Below are 22,530 nucleotides of genomic sequence, written 5' to 3'. Positions count from 1 at the left end.
TCACACAATATTTGGTTGTCTATCCACCTTCCCTTTCTGTCTTTTTATTTCTTAACCTGTGCCAGTTGATATTACTTCCATTTCCCTTCAGTGAATGCCATTCCAGTGAAACGGCTTTCACAATACCTACAGTGAGGTAATTCATCAAAAAATTAGAGTTGACAAGCATCATGAAAACGAACTAGATGTGCCAATGATTGCGCAGGTTCAGCTAGTTCCAAAGTATAAGTATAATGTGGGCGCCTCCGGTAAAATACCTGTCCAACTCCACCGCCACCATTCTTGAGTTGTCTCTGCACGTTGCCTTGGACAATGGGGCAGGAAGTGATGCGCTCCAGGCTCTCTATGGTAGGAAAGGAAATGCTTTTCATATTTCAGCAAAATCTAGGCATATGATTGGCTGTTTGTGTGCTTGCATTGCTTTGAATCGCTATAAAGGCTCAGCATACTGGAGGTCTGAACTTACAAACTCCAGCAAAGACGTATCGAACAACTCACAATCAGGGAACAAGATGCTTGCAAAAAGACAAACACATTTGGACATGGGTAAGTTGCTGGCTCCTTTCTCAGTTTAAGCTTTAAGATTACTAGACTGATCGACATTTTTCTTTGACATTGAAATTATGATTGAATTATTATTCAGTGATTTGCAAAACTCCAGCTGCTTTTAAATTACAGATATTTTGTAACCCATTGCAAGAGACCATGTCTCAATTTGCTATATAAAGTATATCAAGTGCACAGTGTTAATGGATTTTTAGATGCAAATAAATAATGCATTTTATGTATTAGCAAGTGGATTCCTGAACATCTTTCCATGGTGGAAATGTTGAATAATTGTGTGAAATGCAAGTTGTGTGACACCATTGACTATTCTGTGTGGTTTTTTAATTGGTCAGTGGCGTTGTCTGTTCAAGTAATGAAGCAAAAATAATAATGGCATGTTTTCTTCAGTAATTACTCAGCAATGTGAATCTTGTAAACAATATCGTGTTTATTTGTCCTTCTCTGTTCTTTGCCTCTCTTTTCCAGCCGTCTCATTGGTGGTTGCAGCACTGTTCATATTGGCCACAGTGGTCCAGAGTGAATCCTTGTCAGAGAACGACCCAACACACGACCCTCCTCCTTCAGAAAACATGCTGACAACTGAACTTTACAACGGTAAGGCTTCACAGAATACAAAGCAGTGTTAACTGGAGCATGCATTCCTTTGCACTATATAAGTTGACACATTGGGACTGGGTAATATTTGTAGTAACTAACCAAAATGATGTGCCTCAGAGATTCCTGCAAACACAGGACCGATTGTCATTGCATTTTACACTATTTGTGATTAAACGCCCCCCCCCCCCCCCCCATCTCTCTTAGGAAGTATGGAGGAACCTCGAGTGCTGCGAATGCACAGTCCATGCGGGGGGGAACATGTCGACTACTGTTTCAATGGTGGCCAGTGCATATACCCACAAGACACCAACAAACCTTTTTGCGAGTAAGATGTCAACCATTTTCTCTCTCTCTCACTCACACACACACACACACAGTTATTTTAAATTCATGTGCACAGATGAATCTTGATTGGTGTTCAAGCACAGATGTATTAACACATTTCTCACTGTCTGCAGGTGCACATCTTCACACAGTGGCGCCCGATGCATGCATCTTGTAGCCAAAACTCGGACGCGCTCCGACTATGAGGGAGTGATCATCATCATTGTGGTAGTGGCCCTACTCATTCTTGCCATTGGATTAATATATCTCTTCTGTTTCCACAGGAGGTAAGTGCTGTACCTGATGGCTGTTCGTTTAGATATCTGCTCACTGCACAGTCACATTCTTAGTGTTCATTTAACTGAGAGTAATTTGGTTACATTTGTACACTCTCTGAGCTACACATGATTAAATGAACACTGAGAATTTAACTGTGTTGTGCCACAGTTGGGTTGAATCCTCTTTGGATTTATACATTTGGACATTGTAACAATAGCTCAAGAATACCTTTTTCCCCCTTCTTTTGTCAACTCTTGGGGAAAAAGTGCTCAACAAAAATGTTGCATTTTCAACTGAGTCGCATCAACACTTTGTTTTTCATTTGATGATTCAGTAAAGAGCTCTTCATTCTATCACATTGCTGTGCTTGATGACTGGCCTGACAGCACTTTGATTTACATGATCAAAGCCTTCACGGCATTATTCATCACATCAGTGTAATTATCAGGGGCTTCTCGGCCTCAAATGCATCACAGTGTCAGTTGTTTTCTGTTGGATTGGTGTAGTGAAACTGAGGTTTCCTACCTATGCCTCTTCAGAATAATTCTGAATTACTTTACACTGTAGGATCAACAAGTCATATTTTGACTGTTACTCATGCACATCCTCATTCCAATATGTTTTTCTTTTCCAGGTGTGCCAACTCAGAACGGTTAATTAAACATGGATCATCTGAGAACTCAGTGTAACCCCTGCAACTTGCTGTTACTTCCTCTGTTGTCATCATCACCACCACCACCACCACCATCATCATCTTCTTCCTCTTCATCATCGCCTCATCACTGCTGTCAGTGTTAACACTTTCTACAATCTCATTTTAATATATAATCTGTTGCAATGGAAAATGACAGTAAAATCCTTAGTCTTAGTCTATCCATTTGTAACTCAGAGTGTACAAATGGAACCTAATGGGTCCATTTGCTTCTTTTTGTACACTCTCTGCACATGATTTTTACTGTGCACCCAGACAGAGCTGTGTGAGAAATGGACAGTTGTTTTGATTGGACATTTCGTCCAGTACAACCTGTGGGCCGGGGCCCACTGGTGGGCCGTGAGGATACTGCAAGTGGGCCCCCTAAATTAATATGAAAAAGTGATACCAATATAAATAAGACCATAAAGTTCCATTGATCCAAGATGGAACACAATCGATCGATTGATTGATTCAAATGAACATGCTCTGAATATAGTCATATGGGTGGACCCTGATCCATGGGTGGACCCTGATCCATAAAAGGTTGAGGACCTCTGGAGTACATAAAGTCTTTCGGGTGAGACCTCACAATCCACTGTAGTGTCGAACATGGCAGTGCATCCACCTTTGCCGGACAGAAATGCAGACAACCTGACTTGCCGGGAACCATAAAAGATTCAGTGGTTTGCCAGTTCAGAAAAGTTCAGCCATGAGAATAAACAGGCTCTCTTAACTAGGTATGTTAGGGCCTTGAGAAATGTAGTTCCTGCTGGGTATATTTATTGTAATATATAAATTAATTAATTTATTGAATTTGTGCCATTATTTAATGTTTTGTAATAAAGTCATAAAATAAGATTTTGCTTTTGTTCCTTGAATGTTTTGGAGAAAAGACAGGCACACACACACACACACACACACACACACACACACACACACACACACACACACACACACACACACACACACACACACACACACACACACACACACACACACACACACACACACACACACACACACACACACACACACACACACACACAGATAATGCATGGCATACACTGTTTTGTAATGCGTTTACTGTCTAACCAAGGAAATATGAATAATAGTTATTTTTAGCTGCTACTTTTTAATGAGTTAGCTGCTACTTTTTAATGAGTTCCATGTATGCCTTCACTGGCTCCCAGTCAAACACAGAATAGAGTCCAGAAAAGAATATTCAAAATCCTGAGGCTGAGGCTATATAGTTTACCTCCAGGAAGAAGAGAATTCAGTGTCATTTGAAATGCAGTGCTGTTGTCCCACTGTTTGCTATTGAGAAAATGTATTTCCTCCATTATCTCTCCATTTTCCTCCGATGTGGAAAGTCTGGTGACGCGAGGTTACCATTGTAGAAAAGATCTTGGGTGCCAATTGCTTTGGAGGGCCCTTGGAACTAATTGACGAACAATCAAACAGATCCATTTAGGCTACTTAAAGTAAGTAAATATAGCGTACTGTAGCCTATAATGAAAATGTCATAGTATATATTTTTTAATGAGGGCGCTGTAGGCATGCCTGTCTTGTTGAGGTAACAAAAACTATCGCTCCTCTGCCATAGTGGGGAAACCATAGACATACAGCATTTCAGTTTAGGCCTAGTAAGGGTACTTGCCCACCAAGAAATGAATAGATAAGTGTAGTAGCAATTGTAGAAATATCATGTCTTGAATGTCAAATGTTCAAATCATGTAATAGGCCTTCAGACCATTTTCCAAATTATTTCCAATTTTGGGGAAAATAGCCAATTTAACATTGAGGTGCCCACAATGTTTACAGGTGCCCACTCTTCTGGTTCATACATTATGTGGCTTTAGCATTTTTCCCAGCTGAAAAAGCAAATGCTCAAAGTTGAAAGTATTTCAACTCAAACAGATCCTTGCAGTGGTGGAAACTGGAAAGTAACTAAGTGCATGTACTCAAGTACTGTAGAACAATTTTGAGTGTTCTTTACTAGAGTATTTCCAATTTCCAATACTTTTACTTCTACTCCACTACATTTTAGAGACAAATATTGTACTTTTACTCCACTACAATTATTTGAAACCTAATAGTTACTAGTTACTTTGTAGATTTGGATTATCATTACAAAACATAAATTAACAACTTCAGCCCTTGTATACATTTCGGCCATTTGAAAATAGCTGATATACAAGCTCACAATGCGTGTGTAGATCTATTTTCAAAAGATTTTGAATACACTTTGAAGTTGTGAAATGGGACATTCTGCACAATGAGTAGGCCTACTTTTACTTTTGGTACTTTAAGTACATTTTAATGCCGATACTTTTGTACTTTTACTCAATTACATTTTTAATTCAGGACGTTTACTTTTACTTAACAGAGTATTTCTACATTGCAGTATTGATACTTTTACTTTAAAAAAATGTAGTAGCCTACTTTTTCCACCACCACTGGCGTCTTGCTGCCGTTTGCACTCAGGTAAAAATGCCCTGGGCTGGGACACACACGACACACTACAGCCCCCAGTGTGGGTGACCTCCGTAAATACCTGTCCATGTTGAACGAGCATCATTCTTGAGGTGTCTCTGAGTGCATGTTGCCGTCACCGTGGACAGAATGTGGGACAGGAAGGAAGTGATGGTGGCTCCAGGGCAGGCTTTCTAGGTTTAAAGAAACGAAACGACATTCTTTTCATATTTCAGCAAAAAGTAGGTGTATCACAGCAGGGTGTTACGTTTTGACTCGCTATATAAGGATCAGCCTATAGGTCTGAGCTTACAGAGTCCAGCAAAGAGTAGCCTTTACCACTACCAGTCCACAGCTACCTTGGATCAAGACATCAAGGCAAAGAGTTACCTGATAATAACTCACAATCGGAGGACAAGATGCTTACAAAAAGACAAACACGTTTGGACAAAGGTAAGTTACTCACTCCCTTCTCAGTTTAGCTAAACGTTAAGACTGATCGACATGGAAACTTTAATTTGACACTGAAATATATGACTGACTCGAAGAACTTGTTTTAAAGTAGGCTTGCTTCATGCTGTAACCCTTTGCAAAGTTGCAGTGCTGTAAAGTAACTAAGTACATTTACTCAACTACTGTACTTAAGTACAATTTTTAGTATTTTTTTTACTTTACTGGAGTAGCCTATTTCCAATTTAATACTTTTTCTCCACTACATCTCAGAGGCAAATATTGTACTTTTACACCACTACAAATATTTGAAAACCTTAGTTACTAGTTACTTTGTAGATTTGGATTATTATTATTACAAAACATACATTACCCACTTCAGCCCATCCATTTCGGCCATTTGAAAATAGCCGATCTACAAGCTCACAATGCCAGCTTGTAGATCTGCCATTTTGAAAATATTTTAATGCATTTGAAAACTTGTGAGTCCTTTCTACTTTTGGTCATTTAAGTACATTTTGATACCAATACTTTTACTCAAGTACATTTTGAATTCCGGACTTTTACTTGTAACAGAGTATTGCTACATTGCAGTATTGATACTTTTACTTAAGTAAAAAAAATTTCTTTTTCCACCACTGCTCTTTGTTTACAACATACTCTGGAATGCATCGATCGAAATGAGTTTGAGATGCTGCTCGAGCTGACAGACTGAACCTGACCGCACAGCTGAGCTGATTGTCTAATCAATGCATCATTTGTGTTTCAGTCATAGCAGGTTTCACCCACTCAGTAATGTTTTTAAACAAGATTGATTGATTGAATACTTTATTAGGCAGAAATGTAAACAGCACTTGGTACAGTTAGACATTAAGGCTATAAGGATAACTCAAAAAAGAAAAAACGGTCTATTTGACATTTTACCATAAATAAAGCATACTGAGATTAGTTAGCAAGTGGATTCCTGAACATCTTAACATGCAACATAAAAAGCAAGTTGGACCTAGTTGTGACACACGTTCTGTCTGGATTTTAATTGGTGGTCAATGGTGCTGTCAGTGACCACCACACTTTTTATGGAGTAGATAATGTGTTGCAAACTAAACTTGTCAAGGATGTAGTGTTTAATGAATTTGTCACATCTGCTTTTCTGCTCCAGCTGTGTCGTTGGTGGTTGCAGCACTGTTCATATTGATCACAGTGGTCCAGAGTGACACAACACATGACCCTCCTATTTCAGAACACATGACAACTGACCTTAACAATGGTAAGTGGCTCCAGAGAATACAAAGCATTGTGTTAACTGGAACATGCATTACCTTCAGTGGGGAACCAAAATCATGAGATACCTACATGGATTAAAATGACTGATTTCAGTCATTTGGATTCCATAGAAGCCAGCATGTCTTCTATGAAAGCATGACGCGCACCGAAAATAGCAGATCTACAAGCTCTGCGACGTGTTGTGAGCTTGTAGATCGTCTATTTTCGGTTATTAGTTATTTTGAGATTAAAGAGTATTGAACCACAAACACGAATGGTCTCAGAAATGTCATAAAAGCAATGGTTAAAGCCTCAATCTGTGATTTCTTCAACTGGTTGGCTGTATGTAGAACAGCATAAACATCATTACATTTGTCACAATACTTTATTTTTGCTTCATTCCATGTACCTGCAAACACTTATTTTTTTGTACACTATTTGTGATGAACCATTTTTGTCTATCTCTCTTGTAGGAAGTATGGAGGAACCTCGAGTGCTGGGAATGCACAGTCCATGCAGGGAGGAACATGTCGACTACTGTTTCAATGATGGCCGGTGCATATACCCTCAAGACACCAACATGCCTTCTTGCGAGTAAGATATGAAGCAGTCTCTCTCCCTCTCCCTCCCTTTCTCTGTGTCTCTCTGTGTCTGTCTCTCTCTCTCTCTCATGCGCACACATTAATTGGTATTCAAGCAGAGATGTATTAACACGTTTCTGACTGTGTCTGCAGGTGCACATCTTCATACAGTGGCGTGCGGTGTATGTTTCTTGTATCGGAAACTCGGACGGGCTCCAACTATGAGGGAGTGATCATCATCCTTGTGGGAGTGGCCCTGCTCATTCTTGCCGGTGGATTAATATATTTCTTCTGTCTCCACAGGAGGTAAGTGCTGTACCTGATGGCTGTTACGGGTGGTTCTCTACTCACTGCGCAGTAAAATCCTGAGTGTTAAATTAACTCCTGAGTTGCAAATGATGAAATGAACACTGAGGGTTTTATTGTGTTGTGCAGTAGTGAAACTCATTGGCTCATGTTTGACGGCTTTATGTTTTTTTCTAATTTTTTGGAACATGCCAATGAAATAATGAAGATCCAGTCTTCCCCTCCTCTATCATGTGGTCATTGTGGCAAATAGATGATTCAGTACATTCAGATTTAGAGCTCTTCTATCACGTTGCTGTGCTTGATGACTGGCCTTCATGGTATTACTTATCACATCATACCCCGTTTTCACATAGCCAGGTGCAGGAAGTATAGTGGAAATTTTGAAATCCATCTCATGTGAAAACGGGCACTGATCTTGTGTGTCGGCAGTTTTGGTGTTTGAGCAAGCTGCGGCAAGCTTCCAAGTAATTTTCCAAGTAATTTTCCGAAATGTACTGGTGGAATAAAACTTTCCATGTAGTGGAAAACGCTAGAAATCAAAGTACCGGGATAGCGTGATTGATTGAATACTTTATTAAAGGATCTACACCATGAATTAAAACAAAAAAAGAAATATCATATTGTTTATGTCCCTCAAACGTTTTTCAAAAGGTTTGAGCCTAAATCAAGCCTCAGATATACTCATTCCAACTAACTTCTCTCTGGCTTATAAAGCACTTTCACCTGCAATACCACATTGTCCTGTTTGGCACGGGGCGCTATTGAGCCAGTTTGTATGCATGTTATCTCCTGGTTCTGTGTGGAAAAAGTAAAAGGTATTGTACCCTGACGTGACGTCACGTCAGGGTGAAAATCACTTTGGCCTGTTTTGAGACCAATTTACAGAAAACCCCAGATTTGCTGTGAAAGCCTGAGTGTTCAAACTGGGGTCTTTTTGGGGATAGAAGAGAGGTAGGGGAGACCAAAAACACACAAAAAAGAAGAAAAAGTAAGAATTCATGGTGTAGTCCCTTTAACAGTTTGCAAATACACTAAAGGATCAAAAAGCCCTAAGGGCTTGTTCAGATTTAGCATGACGTTGGCAAGGAGAAAGAGAGAGCGTAGAGTGAGACAGTGTTTCCTGTGCAAGCATGTAAATGACAAATAAAGTGAACCTTGAACCTTACTGGTCGGGATCGTGGTCGGCGATCATTGGTTTCAACAAAGAGAGCGACCCTCACTTTGGATTGAGCCAGTAGCCTATTTCAACAGGTGGTCCGTGGACCACTGGTGGTCGTGAAGGTATTGCATGTGGTCCCTGACCATGCATTTAGTAATGTAGAAAGTGAAAGTGAATATTTTCTTCAATGGAACAGTGCAATAAGGATCTGGTGATGATGCGTCAATGTTGTCAGTTACTGGGCAGTCGTAGGTCAAGAAATTCCACAGAAAATCTCAAGAAGGGGAAGTGTATGGGAGCCGTTATTATATTATGAGCCATTATTACATTATGAGTTGCTACATGCCTGATTGAGTCATCATTATTAGGAAAAGTGCCCATATAATCACATATTTCAGTTAAATAATGCCTGGGCTTGATAGTTTGTTGCACATGTATCGTGCAACGAATTAAATCAAGCCCTTAACAGTCATTATTTAATTGCAAGCTTTTTCTCCCACTATTAATTCAAATTTTTTGTTTCTGTCACTGTAGCGAATCAGATTATCAGAATTATCAGACACTGTCAGGTGTTTTTTGTTAGTTGGATTGGTGTAATGAAATGAAGGTTTCCTAGCCATCTTATCCCTAGTTATATCCATCTCATGCAAATCCTCATTCTAATATTTCTTTTTTTCCCCAGGTGTTCCAGAACTTCCAACTCAAAAGGGTTAATTAAACATGGATCTGAGAACTCAGTGTAACCCGTGTAACTTGCTGTTACTTCCTTTGTTGTCATCAACGCCATCTTCATCATCATCACCACCATCATCATCATCATCATTGCCTCATCACCACTCTGTTCAGTCCTACAGATGCATTTTAATATTATAATCTGTTGCACTGAAAACTATAGTGTCAAATCCTAATAGTGTTAATTTATACATTTGTAACTCAGAGGTTCTGTTTGACGTTTGTTCACTCTACAAGTGAAATTGGCACTGAGACTTTTACTTTACCTACCCAGACAGAGTTATGAGAAGTGGACAGTTACAGTGGACATAAAGTATTTTGGGTCAGACCTCATGATTGACTGTACAGTGTCAAGTAACCAAGTGCATTAATTTTTATTTGCCAGACGGAAATGCAGACAACATGACTTGTTGTGATTGTGAAGGACAAAAGATTCAATGGTTGTCAGTTCTGGCTCAATTAAAAAGGTCTGTTAAAAAGGGCTTTGAGAAATTGGGTTTATGCTGGGTTTATTTATTGTGATATATAAATTAATTTATTTAATGTGTGGATTTTTTTATGTTTTCTAATAAAGTCATAAAAATAAGCCTTTGTTTTGTTCCTTGAATGTTTTGGAGAAAAGACAGAAACGTGTGCACATATACACAGCATTAATGCAGATAATGCATGGCATACACTGTTTTGTAATGTGTTTACCATCTAACCAAGGAAATATGAATAATAGTTATTTAGGTGCTTGTTTTTCATGAGATGTGTCCATGATAGGGTGAGCAGCTGTAAGGGGGAGGTGTTCATTCAAAAGTGAATTCAATAGCCTGAGGCTATAGTTTACCTCCAGGAAGAAGAGAATCTAGTGTCATTTGAAATGCAAGTGCTTTAGTCCACTGAAAAATACCTTCCTGCATTATTTCTTGATTATAACGATTTTTTTTTTTAAATAATCAATAATCATAATGAGCTATGTATTTCAGTTTAGGCCTGCTGCTACATTGTAGGCCTACTTAGGCTATGCACATGTCCAATAATTCATTATAATGTCAGTGGCATTACTGGACTGGTATAACAGGCTAAAGCTGTTCACTATAATGGGCTTAATAGAAAGTAGGATATTTTATTTTATTTCAGTTTTGTTAATTTTATTTAGTTTAGGTCATAGGCCTATGTGATCATTATTTGGAGACGGATGACCAAAACGTCCTTTATTTAAACCATTATTAATCGTTATTAAAAGACATCATTAAATATGACTCATCATCCGGGCACCTCTACAAATTAGTTGATCGTCAGTGCGGGGGCTGTGTTCTGTTCTTTTCATTTCTCTCTCCCCCCTCCCCAACACACACTACACACACACACACACACACACACACACACACACGCACACACACACACACACACACACACACATCAAAAAGACATGAGTCGACCACCACGCCCAAACCATAAAGTGTAGTTTTCAGGTGTTCTCCGACCAAAAAAACAAAAAAGTTTTCGTCAGCTTCTGAATAATTAAATTATAGGCTTCTGACAGGAAATGCCCAAAACATAGTCAGTACGTCCCTGACTGTCTAGTGTCCACGAGCACCGTTGGAAACATAGAGTTAAAAAATAAGGTTGGAGAGGACGGTTGATCGTTGGTTTTGTCCTGCTGTCGACTCGGCCATGAAGAACACCAAACCCTCATCTCTTCTGACACTTTTCGGTATGTTGTTGTTTTAATAGTTAGGCAGGGATAGATGCATGTCTACCGGCTTCTACTTTGGCTGTTTAAATTACTGTTGATCCACCTATGAAAGGGATTTTGGGCAAGTTAACAATCTGATGATACTATAGCCTAGTGAATGAAGCTGAATATCAGATTGTAAGGATATTTGCGTGATTTTACCAAATCATCTCACTTTCATGGCTGACTATTTCTTTTTGCTTCAGACAAGGTTTAATAGGCCTATGACCAAAATAGAAAAATAGGCTAATGTCTACTCTTGGGATGTGTAACTAAACATTCTGCTATTCTGTGTCATTAACCCTATATATGAACAGACAGTAGTAGGTAAGCTAATTATGTGGTTTGCCCTTTTCATCTTTACCACTGTTGTTAAATGTAAATTCCAAAAATAGTAGAGCTTCTAGAGCATCTGATATATATTGTTGGTCAATTAAAATTGACAGCCAACAAACCTAAAAAATATGAAAACAGGTAAATATTTGTGTTTAAAGATACATATGCCTTGGGTGAAGACAATAAATAACTTGTGGTCTAAGCAAATCCTTCCTCATCCAGGCCATGATGTCACATGGCAGGCTGTGGATACTGAGATCCTTATCAAGAAAATATGTAATGTTCCCCTCAAGAGAATGGAAATGATTGTGAGAAAAGGGATGAGTGAATAATTAATGAGACAAAATAAACAAAACTTAGTCACAGCTTTTATCTTGAAATAGTTACACCCAAGAATGAGCTCCATTCCTCCCACTGAAAAACAGATGAAACTCACAGCTATAACAACAAGCACATCATAGGGAGACCAAGGCAGCCAGGTCTTGGTTGCTTCTATGGCTGCGATGTACCTGGATACAGTCCAGGTCTTGACGAAGCGTGTTATTTTTTGCCAAGCCTGGAGGACGTGAGCGCCTAAACATGCCACCGTCACCCCAAGCCGTTGAGACTGGTACAGGAATGTGGAGCAATTAACAAGACCAACATCGCATCACCTCCTTTTCACTGCATAATTGTTTACACAACAATATCCACACAGGTTGTCAAGCATCACTTTGACAGTTGATATTGACTGAATAATCACATCCATTATGCCAAATTTTCAGCATGCAATACGCCTAAATGTGTAGGAATTTGTCTTGGACATATCACATATTCTCATAGGCCTACACACATTGGGGACCATTCCTTCTGTAGCTTTAGGTGTTCCTCCTGTCCTGAATAACATATAAATCATACTCGTATTGTATTGAAGACACTTGCGGTGAAACAAATTGCAAGAATACGTGTCAACAACAGAAATAATCACCTATATCATTTTTATTTCAAACCCAATCATAAATCAAATCCACACCCCCAACACAACCTGAGAACCACAACATTTTTTACATGGGTAACATTTTCTGTTAAACAGGCGTCATGCTGTTCTGGCCTTCTGCATCCACAAAGGGTGTCTCCTCATTACGGCAAACCACAGTAAGCAACTCCCCATCTGCAGGTATGTAGCCTACTCTGATGACTGTGGTGTTAGAAATCAACTTCCGTTGTCTGCTGTGTTTGCAGCCTAAAGCAGATCCAACTCATCAGCTTATCTTCCAAATACACTCAAATACTTGAGTTTGATGTGTGACGGGCAGCACATATATCAGTATCGACGTACACATTCGGTATCTGCTTATAGTTATTCCATGGTTGCAGCTGTGAAGGGAAGGAAGTGTATTATGTTATGTCATTACTGCGCTAGTCCACTGTATCAGCAGGTACAGTGGTTGTAAGTGGATAGAATACAGGGGAGAAACCCACTGTGGAAGTGTCAAAGTCCAAAATAATTTTGGCTTATGCAGATATTAAGATACACCCAGATATTGGGTGGTGAGGGAAAAGTACAGTGATTTTGTGAGAGATGGGAGATTATATAAAGAGGGCTGGTAAAGCGCTACTGATCTGAGGAAAAACCTGTTCCATCGCCCAGAGGAAAGATGTAATTGTCAGGGTTGGGTAGGATGATAGCTGGCAGCACTGCCTGATGGGGTATGTGATTATACATTCCTGATTGCCTATGTAAAGACTTGCCATCCTAATCTCATTACTGATTTATATCTAGTGGAAGAGCACCCTCGAGTGGTGAGATCGATGACAGCTGGCTGTGGCTCTGGCTTAGAGCACTACTGCTTCAACAATGGCCTGTGTATGGTTCTTCTGGAACTGGAAGTCAATGAATATCACTGCAAGTAAGATAGTGTGTGCACGCGTAATGCATGTGTGTCAGTAATGCGCCACTGTCAAGTATGTGGATTATCATTTTTTCAAATAAATTTGTGACTTTAACCCAATATGCTTTGATGTACGACAAATAGCGTAAATAGCTAATCTGATACAAATTGTGAGCTTGCTGTTTTTGCTAATTATTTTATTATTATTATTATTATTCATTATTTATTCATTTTAGTTGGGAAAAGTATAATGACATAAAATAAGGATGTCAGGTTGAAGGTGGTTAACTGTGTCGATCCACACAACCTTTTTTGGATTAACTTTCGGCTGACAAAGCACAATTTGTCGCTCCCACTCTGAGGATGACGCATTGCTGTCTTATCCTACATCTCAAGGAGTATTCCTTTAATCTGTGCGCTGACTTGTCTTTGTGTTGCAGCTGTGAACGGGGTTACTATGGCCCCAGGTGTGCTCATATCGAGCTGGTCAAGCAGCCAATAGGAGAGGAGCAGGTGGTCCTCGTCATTGTGTGTGTGGCTCTGCTGATTATAGGGCTAGCTGGAGCCTTTTACTTCTACTGGAAATGGTAAGGCTGATGTCTTGAGTTTGTCTGTCTACTCTGTGTACAGTGCAATGTGGTGTTTGATGGGTGATTGAGGCAGTTAAACCCTTTAACTCTATACTAGGCCTCCTCATTTTGCTTCTACACTAAATATCTTTCCCAAAAATAGCCGATCTACAAGCGAGTGAGCTTCTAGACAAATGTTCACTCCAGAACGAACAGGGACGCTATTGTTTTCCATAATTAGTAATTTGTTACTCATGGGACACAGCTTCGTTTTACCTGTGGAGCATTATTATTATTTTTTTTTTAATAATTCTAATGTTCTCTACTGTTCTCTACGTAATTTTCTAGGTATAAGAAGAGAAGCAGATTCTCCTGCCGACCAAAGCATCAGGGATACCAGGGAGTGCAGAATGCTTAGTGCTTAGTGTGTGTGTGTGTGTGTGTGTGTGTGTGTGTGTGTGTGTGAGTGTACTTGTATTACTATACTGAGGGCCAAATGTTGCGAGGACACATGTCCTGGTCTTCACAAGAGAAATGGTTGTTTTATGGTTGAAAAATATTTTTAGAGTTAGATTCAGGTTGAGTTTAATGTTACAATTAGGCATTTAGAGTTTAGGTTTAGGGGTTATGGATAGAGTTACAGTATGCGCCCAATTTATAGTTTGTTGCTCGTGTGTGTGTGTGTGTGTGTGTGTGTGTGTGTGTGTGTGTGTGTGTGTGTGTGTGTGTGTGTGTGTGTGTGTGCGTGTGCGCGCGTGCGCATATGTGATACTGTCTGGTCTTTTGTAAGCTTGCAGCAAAGGAGGTTCTGATCATAATGTTACCTGGTAGTGCACTCAGAAAGTACAGTACTTTATTAGGTACACCATTTTGCCCACAGACATCATGCATTAGTCACAGAACACTAATACATTGTCATGGATTGCCACCTAGTGTATAATAGGCAGACAGATATGAAACAATTCAGTTACTTTTCAAATGTCCCTTAAAGGGGTAGTTCACCCCCCAAATAACTTTTTTTCTATTGATTACTCACCCCATGGAGCCTTGAATTCATGGATATTTATTTGTTTTTGTCGCATTCCTTCCTTTATTATTTGATTATAATAAATTTAGCCCCATTGATTCCGGTAGGAGACACAAATGCATTTGTGTCTCCTACCGGAATCAATGGGGACACATTTATTATAATCAAATTATTGGCTTAGGAATGTGACAAAAACAAAAAAATATCTATGAATTCAAGGCTCCAGATGGTCAGTAATCAATAGAAAAAAAGTTATTTTGGGGGTGAACTACCCCTTTAAAACGTTCAAACTGGTAATCTATGGATTGAATCAGTGATGCACCTAAAAAAATATGTCTCTACTGTGACAAGCATCGGCTTGCAGAAGCATATTGTGCTGCACTTTGGTGCTAGGATGACGCACATTAAACACCTGCACAGTTAGGAACTTGATATTCTGTAAACTCCGTACAAGTTCTGTATCAGCTCCACAGATCTTAATCACCTTTAGGGCCTAAAAGCACATACTGCATCATGCCCCTATGTTACAATCAATGCCCGGATTCTGCCCTGGGCAATACTGCTCTATCTGTGCCTCTATCTGTTGGGAGTTTTAACCCATTTAGTGTAGATTGGCTTGCAATATCAGTCATCTTTCTTTCTCTCCAGACAGGTTTTAACGGGATGTACTTGATTTTTTTCTTTTCTTATTTATATGTCATTGTATTTATCTAGTTTATTATTTAACATTGTTTTTATTTCGTGTCTTGTGTTGCTTTGTAAAGCAAAATGCCGTTCAAATAGGTTTCATTATTATTGGGCTGCTACTGAGCCTATCTGTGTAATGTAGGGTCCTGCAGTATTTCAATTTGTATAAGTTTGGCTAGAATATAATTTTTAGCATCAACCACTTAAGGCCTATTTTCAAAATGTTTTGAAAATGTTTGAATGTTTTTTTTAAATAGCCAAGAAAATGAGCTCACAACACCAGCGTTAAAGTGGTTAGGAACAAATCAGTTTGTGGATTTACTCCATGGTCTATTTCAAAATGAAATAATGAACAGGATTTAAATTGTTCATTCATTTTTCATTTATATAAACACATTTTTCATTAACTCTGGCTTGTGTCAATCTTTTTGGTTCATAGTGCAAAATATTTGAAGGACACATTTCACAGGGATATTGTTTTGGGTAGAGCTGTCGTCAGATTTAAAAAAAATCTTGCATGAAAAATGTTTTACATTCTTCTGTCATGAAGCCATTACAACCTTGTGAAAATGTCTCCCAAACACTTAAATCTATTCAGTCCTTTCAAGTAATCTGTTTTTCCATTTAGTAATAGGTTACATATATAGTTTTTCTTGATTGCTTTACCCTTTTGCAAAACAAAACTGCCTCCCAAAACTATTGGAGACAGTTTGCAAAACGCTATTTCTATCAATCATTATGCAATGGCCCTGTGCCAACCCGATACTACAGTACATGTTCACCCTGATCAGTGTGTCCCTGGTTCAATCCCTGTCTTTCTCTCCACTCCCACTGTCAAATAAAAGCTTAGAAATGCCCTAAATATAACTTAAAGGAGTAGTTCACCCAAAAAAATTCTTATTTCCTATCAATTACACACCCCATGAAGCATTGAATGCATGGAGATTTTTTAGTTTTTTTTCGCATTCCTGAGCCAATAATTTGATGATAATAATAAAGACCCTAATGTATCCGGTAGGAGACACAAAGGAGACTCTTTGTGTCTCCTACCGGATATCGAGTAGTTTTTGGGTGAACTACTCTTAAACATCATTACACAATGGCCTAATAAACGCTAACTACAACTATCAATATAGCCTATCATGGCTACCATTTATTTGCGTGTGCACCACTTTTTGATACAATACTGTAATTATAGTATGCATTGCAACGGTAAGTAAACATTCTACAACATCATGGCTTGTTCTTCTTGTTTCCTAAAAGATCAAAGACCAAAGCAACAAGAATTTCACTGAGGAGCAATAACTGATGTGTTTATATTGTATTGTGTTCTTTTCAAAGGTAACCGGAAAACTCGCCCCAAAACACACTAGCCCCCTTTTTTTCCACGGACCGCTCGCCCCCAGTGGTTCTTGTATTTGTTTGACTGAGGTTAAGGTTAGGAATAAGGTTAGGGTTAAGCATAGTTTTACTGAGGTTAAAATTAGGAATAAGGTTAGGTTTAGGCATAGTTTTACTGCAGTTACTTTTAGGAAACATTTTAGGTTTAGGCATAGTTTTACTGAAATTATGTTTAGGAATACCTGCTGGCGACCGTTCCGAGGTCGCCGGATTTGACCCGGGCGAGTGTGTTTTGGGGCGACCGTTCTTTAAAAATGTTAGTAATAAAAGACACGTGATTGATAAACCCTGTACATACTGGTATCTTATCTCCTTCACTCTGTCACTATTGTTTTTCTGTAAGGACCCGTCAATAAAAATAAAATAAAAAAGGACTTGGTTAATTTAAACAGCACGTATAGGTAAAGTGCCAAAGTTACCAGCACAGTTTAGTACTGCTGTTGTGCATTTCAAAAGTGAAAGGGATTGGCAGGGCGCACAGTTCATTTTTACAGCACTCACTGCACTCGGGAAGAAGCTGTTAAGCATCCTACTTGTTCTGGCTTTAATGCTCCTGTACCTCTTCCCCGAGGGCAGGGAGGCAAACAGGCCATGGGAAGGGTGATGGAGGTCCCTTATGATGCTGGTGGCTCTTCGGGCACAGCGTTCTGTATAGAGCTCCAACAAGGAGGGAACAGAGGCACCAATGATCCTCCCAGCTGTCCTCACCACCCGGTTCAGCTGATGTTTCTCTTGAGCCTTGCACCTGCTGAACCAGGAAATTAAGCTTTAGGTTAGGATGGACTCAATGGTGACCCTATATCGATGATACAGACATCTAAATGTCTTTATGTTTACGTCTGTATATACAGACGTAAACAGATCTGGACAAAGACCCTGCACAATAACGAGGAGACGCTGCCGCGGACTTCGGTCTCTCCGCCAGTATTGTATACAATATGCTCGCTGTATTAATTTACCAACAGTCACTTACCGATTATCATCTGTGAATATTCTTACTCTTGATACCACAGTTGATCTCCTAAATTTGAGCTGGACCCTCGGTCCAGCCTCTCATTGAAAAGCTGAGATTGACTATGGCATGGATTTAATCCGAAACATTGTTTCTTCCGCTCTGAGCAATTCTACCACCATGCTTCTGGGCCTCTCTTCTTCTATGGGCAACTCTTCCTCTATAGGCCACTCTTCCTCTATGGGCCTGTCTTGATCTATGGGCCTGTCTTCATTCTATGGGCCCGGCATCATCATTAGGCCCCACTTCCTCTTCTGGACAGGGTTACTCTATTTGTCTAGCTGTAGTTTTAAACACACACAAATGCATGCATACACACATGCACGCACGCACACACACATCCTGCAAAACAAACAATATGTGGAGTAAGTGAGCCTTGTTGTTACAGAGAATACCCCAAAAAACAGAGGGTCATTCCGATCCTTAGATGAATATTTTATAAACAAACTTTTTTATGAATTATATTTAATTATTACATTGCGTATGCCCGTATCTATGTCCATGTTGAAGTGTCCTGAGGAGAGGTAAAGCCCATTAATACTTAGTCATATGAATCAGGGTTTTGTCGTATGGTAACTGATCTACGAATAACTGATCTATGAGCTATGCTTGCTATTTTCGGTACACGACACCATCGTTCAATGGAGCACAAATGAAACATCAAGACACTCCAGACTTCTCGTGCTCTGGTCCCTTTGGGGGAAATACTAATGAGAGCTGCATGGTTGTGTGGTCTCTCTCTGTCTCAGGTGGCATAGCAGCTGAACAGTGTGTCCTAGTGAGCTAGCTGTCTTAGTTGGAGTTAACCACTTAACCCTATCCACAAGTTTCCGAGGGCATTGTGGGCATCACTTCCTGTCGATTTGATCACTGAAACCTCATCAAATCTCTTTGCTGAAAGTAGCAGCTCTACAAGCTCACAACGTGGCATATCGGAATGTGTTGAGACCTTGTAGATTGGCAATTTTCGTGGCAAGTATTTTCACCAAATGTACGCCTATAATGACATACCCAGAAAAAGGACACTAGGGTTCAAGTAGTTAATAGATAACACAGCTTCACTCTGCAGCCACATTAGAGTTGTAACCAGAGTCAATGAGCCACTGCCTAAAGCCATTCACCATGTAAATGAATGGACCTGATCATACATAAACACCCTGTTCTTGTAGCTCTGTTATAGGGATTCTTTACAAAGACAGATATGCACATACACGCTCACACTCACTCACTCACTCTCTCACACACACACACACACACACACACACACACACCCACACACACACACACACACACACACACACACACACACACACACACACACACACACACACACACACACACACACACACACACACACACACACACACACACACACACACACACACACACACACACACACACACACACACACACACACACACACACACTCTAAAAGTGCTCACGTTAAACTTCTTATTTGGAAAACACTGGCATGTGCTGCATGCAGCTCATGCCAGTGTGGTCAAGTCATGTATCTTCATCTTGGATAGAGAATCTTTTGAACATACCTTACATGTGTTCTGCATTCAACATTGTTCACTTGAACCCTTTTCTTGGCATGTCATGTCCTGAATTTACGGCAATTATAAGAGATTTGATGTAGAGGGAAAAATTAAGGGCCCAAGTATAGAGCCGTGGGGGACACCGGTCGATGAAGTATATTGTAGGGTTTAAGTGGTTAAAGCATTTCAGTCCTGTGGGTGCGGTTGGAAACAATTATCAGTTTTGGCTTACATTGAGCACAAAGCTAGCCGAACATTAATTTGGAAGTATTTAGTGCAACAGGTTAGACAAGCAGCCTGCTAGCTGGAGAAGGCCACAGCATTCAGCCTTGTGCTTTGTATTTGTCTTTATACACAACAAAATGTATGTAATTCTGAGAGTGTAAATAATTCACCCAAATGTGTGTTTCTGTTGCCTAATTCTATCTTGTAGTAAGTTTTAAACACTACTGTAACTGCAATAAAAATGGGTCTCTGGATGCACACAAGTTTTCAGCTACCTTCACTGTGTTTACAAATGCGTTTCTGTTATGATGTGTTCTCTCCGGGCCCCTGTCAGAGTTTCCACAGTGTGGCATCTTTGGATGCCCAATGCCATTCCGCATATTCTAAACATTTCATTTCAGGTATCTATAAACAAAATGGGGCAGGAGCAACTGCCACTGAGATATCCGCGGCATTCCGAGCAGCTTTCCAATGGGATTCCAATTCAGGCATGGAAGACGGGTTAACCTCTACCTGAAGACACAACAAAATAACAAACCAACACACCCTCTCACTCTCTGCAGGTCACAGCAGCTGCTTTGTCACAGCGGAGCGCTCTTCCACCCATGCCCCAAGGTTTCCGCTTGGTTACGGTCTATTGATGCACTATAACACTGGGCGTCATCAATCAAACAACACACAATTTCTACGGTTGAAGTCATCCTGATCCTGTCTAAATCAAAACACTTGAATTGTAAAAAGGACATTCATGAGTTTTTTTTAAATATATATTGTTTAATACAATATTTGAACAATAGTTATATAAACAGTGTCTTGGATTTTTTATCTTTTTATTTTTTAAACCTACAGGTGTTTTCAGCCTCCAAAATTATATTATAAGGGCCTTGATATTAATTGCAACTTCCATAAATGTAAATGACAGCATTTGTTTGGTCAGAATAGGTCTCACTTTGAAATGAAATAATGATTTTGAGTTTTCATGAACTGTGTACATACTGCTAACAAAAACTGCTCAAAAGAATTAAGGGATCAAAGTGTTCCCTTAATTATTTTGAGCAATAGGCTTTCTTTTCAACTGGAGGGGGTATAATTTCTTTTTCAAGGGAGATCTGTCCAAGGAAGTCAGCTAAATTGTTATATTGACACACATGACAATACAATACATTAAAACATCTTCCATGGCACCTGTTTATATACCGTATACATACTTAAACCCTCTATTAACTAATACTTAGTTGACCCGGGGTCAACGCTACGTGTTGTGAGCTTGTAGATCGGCTATTTTCTGTGAATGTTCCCTCCAGAATAGGGATGTTAGGGTTCAAGTGGTAAAGAAACCAGCCTATGGGAAACGTCTACACTCCTCCTTAAGGGCGCGCTCCCACCACACTTTTATTTTACCTATGGGGCGGAATCTGCCAATGCTTTGTCAATGCAAATGTGTGGATTCATGGTCTTGCGGATTTTTTCCAAGAATCCACGCATTTGCATTGACAAAGCATTGGCAGATTCCACCCCAGAGGTAAAATAAAAGTGCGGTGGGAGCGCGCCCTAAGGGGATAGTTCACCCCCCCAAAAAAAGAATTCTATTGATTAGTCACCCCATGGAGTGGATTCAAGTCCATGGGGTGACTAATCGAAAGAAAAAAGACATTGGGGGAACTATCTCTTTAAAACTCATATGCCGCCAATCGCGCATTAATGCGATCTAATAAATAGCGCGCTTATCCGCCAAGATTCGCATTAATGCGATCTAGTGATTAATTGGGGTTTATATCTCTGATCGCGCTATTCTGTTTATTTTTCATTCTAGGTTTCGAGTTCCACTTACTTCACCCACACCGGGATCCGGTTTCATGACGCAGATTCCGTTTCCGGTTCTCATTTTTTTCCCTGGTCATTTTCGGCCAGAATAGGGAAAAACTATTTTTTTCACACGGTATAAAAAACGAACCGAGAGCTCCACTTCTATTTTCTTTAGTCTGGGTGACGGACAGTCATTGACGTCGTGTATCACATCGTACTTTAGGCCCGATCGGCAATCTGCGAAAACGTCACATCCGGTATGACGTATTTGACTGTTTGACTCTGTGTGGGGGGGGGCGAGCGAGTCAGCGAGGTGATCAAGGTGTCTATTTGCTGCTCTCTGCTGGCAGATTTGTCGTATGTGTTTAAAACTGCGGTTTTAAACACAATTTATTTGAATGAAAAATTACAAAATAAAAAAATAAAAAAACACGCAAATCGCTGGCACAGGGGTGAGTGCATTATGAATAAACTCTGGCAGTCAAAGAACATTGGCAAACAGGGTCTTGGTCTCCCTAGTGGTACCAGCACTTCTAACTGGGGAACCTTTTGTAAAGTGTTTCCTGGTTTGAGTGCACATTATGAAAAGGGAGTTTTACCTAACATGGGAAGAACCCTGCTTCCTCCTTGGATCACCCACTGTCAAACGTCAGGTGGTTAAAATCATTATTTCTAAATATCCTGAACAGGTATTTTCATGACTCATTAAGATGCTAGTATCCTTGGCGCCTTGAGATACAAAGTAACAGCAGTTACATCACTGAAAAGGGGCTAAGTGTTTGCACAAAGGGAATTGATCTTATCCTGTGTTTCTTATCCTGTGTTTCGTAATCACATATTATTCATCATAGTATTCATTTTACATTTTTGTCTTCAATTCAGTATAGTTTTCATTTAAGTCACAG

General features: G+C 39.7%; 2 protein-coding genes across 7 annotated transcripts; both read left to right on the top strand.

The window, feature by feature from the left end:
- Window positions 1-366: 366 nt before the first annotated feature.
- On the top strand, window positions 367-9,995 carry epgn (epithelial mitogen homolog (mouse)). Of its 3 annotated transcripts, none has more exons than XM_080432780.1 (5): window positions 367-546; window positions 1,033-1,161; window positions 7,120-7,240; window positions 7,381-7,533; window positions 9,387-9,995. In XM_080432780.1, exons 1-5 carry the CDS (start codon window positions 393-395, stop codon window positions 9,436-9,438), a joined length of 609 nt encoding a protein of 202 aa, XP_080288906.1. In that variant the 5' UTR covers window positions 367-392; the 3' UTR covers window positions 9,439-9,995. The 3 variants fall into 3 exon arrangements, with proteins under 3 accessions (XP_080288906.1, XP_080288905.1, XP_080288907.1); XM_080432779.1 differs by lacking the exons at window positions 7,120-7,240; window positions 7,381-7,533; window positions 9,387-9,995 and adding exons at window positions 1,369-1,489; window positions 1,623-1,775; window positions 2,402-3,319 and having other exon boundaries at window positions 399-546; XM_080432781.1 differs by lacking the exons at window positions 367-546; window positions 1,033-1,161 and adding exons at window positions 5,080-5,386; window positions 6,543-6,650 and having other exon boundaries at window positions 9,378-9,995.
- Window positions 9,996-10,812: 817 nt separating this feature from the next.
- Window positions 10,813-15,047, top strand: LOC308088324 (proepiregulin-like). Of its 4 annotated transcripts, XR_013933429.1 has the most exons (7): window positions 10,813-11,129; window positions 12,559-12,642; window positions 13,249-13,375; window positions 13,798-13,944; window positions 14,275-14,346; window positions 14,386-14,597; window positions 14,787-15,047. XR_013933429.1 is itself a non-coding variant. In XM_080432732.1 (6 exons), exons 1-5 carry the CDS (start codon window positions 11,090-11,092, stop codon window positions 14,342-14,344), a joined length of 468 nt encoding a protein of 155 aa, XP_080288858.1. In that variant the 5' UTR covers window positions 10,813-11,089; the 3' UTR covers window positions 14,345-14,346; window positions 14,386-14,769. The 4 variants fall into 4 exon arrangements, 3 of the variants coding, with proteins under 3 accessions (XP_080288858.1, XP_080288860.1, XP_080288859.1); XM_080432732.1 differs by lacking the exon at window positions 14,787-15,047 and having other exon boundaries at window positions 14,386-14,769; XM_080432734.1 differs by lacking the exon at window positions 14,787-15,047 and having other exon boundaries at window positions 14,275-14,354; window positions 14,394-14,769.
- The last annotated feature ends 7,483 nt before the right edge of the window (window positions 15,048-22,530 follow it).

Source organism: Gymnoscopelus braueri, assembly GCF_963280865.1.
Source record: "Gymnoscopelus braueri genome assembly, chromosome: 7".
NCBI lineage: Eukaryota > Metazoa > Chordata > Actinopteri > Myctophiformes > Myctophidae > Gymnoscopelus > Gymnoscopelus braueri.
The sequence above is the reverse complement of the archived record's forward strand: the minus strand, read 5'-3'. Positions and strand labels throughout refer to the sequence as shown.

Bases quoted from the DNA above. Each gene is read 5' to 3' on its own strand.
- LOC308088324 (XM_080432732.1), top strand. From the start codon at position 11,090: ATGAAGAACACCAAACCCTCATCTCTTCTGACACTTTTCG. The intron at 12,643-13,248 runs GTATGTAGCCTA...ATTTATATCTAG, and splicing joins AAGCAACTCCCCATCTGCAG to TGGAAGAGCACCCTCGAGTG. The intron at 13,945-14,274 runs GTAAGGCTGATG...GTAATTTTCTAG, and splicing joins TTTTACTTCTACTGGAAATG to GTATAAGAAGAGAAGCAGAT.
- epgn (XM_080432780.1), top strand. From the start codon at position 393: ATGATTGGCTGTTTGTGTGCTTGCATTGCTTTGAATCGCTATAAAGGC. The intron at 547-1,032 runs GTAAGTTGCTGG...TCTCTTTTCCAG, and splicing joins ACAAACACATTTGGACATGG to CCGTCTCATTGGTGGTTGCA. The intron at 7,534-9,386 runs GTAAGTGCTGTA...CAGGTGTTCCAG, and splicing joins TTCTTCTGTCTCCACAGGAG to AACTTCCAACTCAAAAGGGT.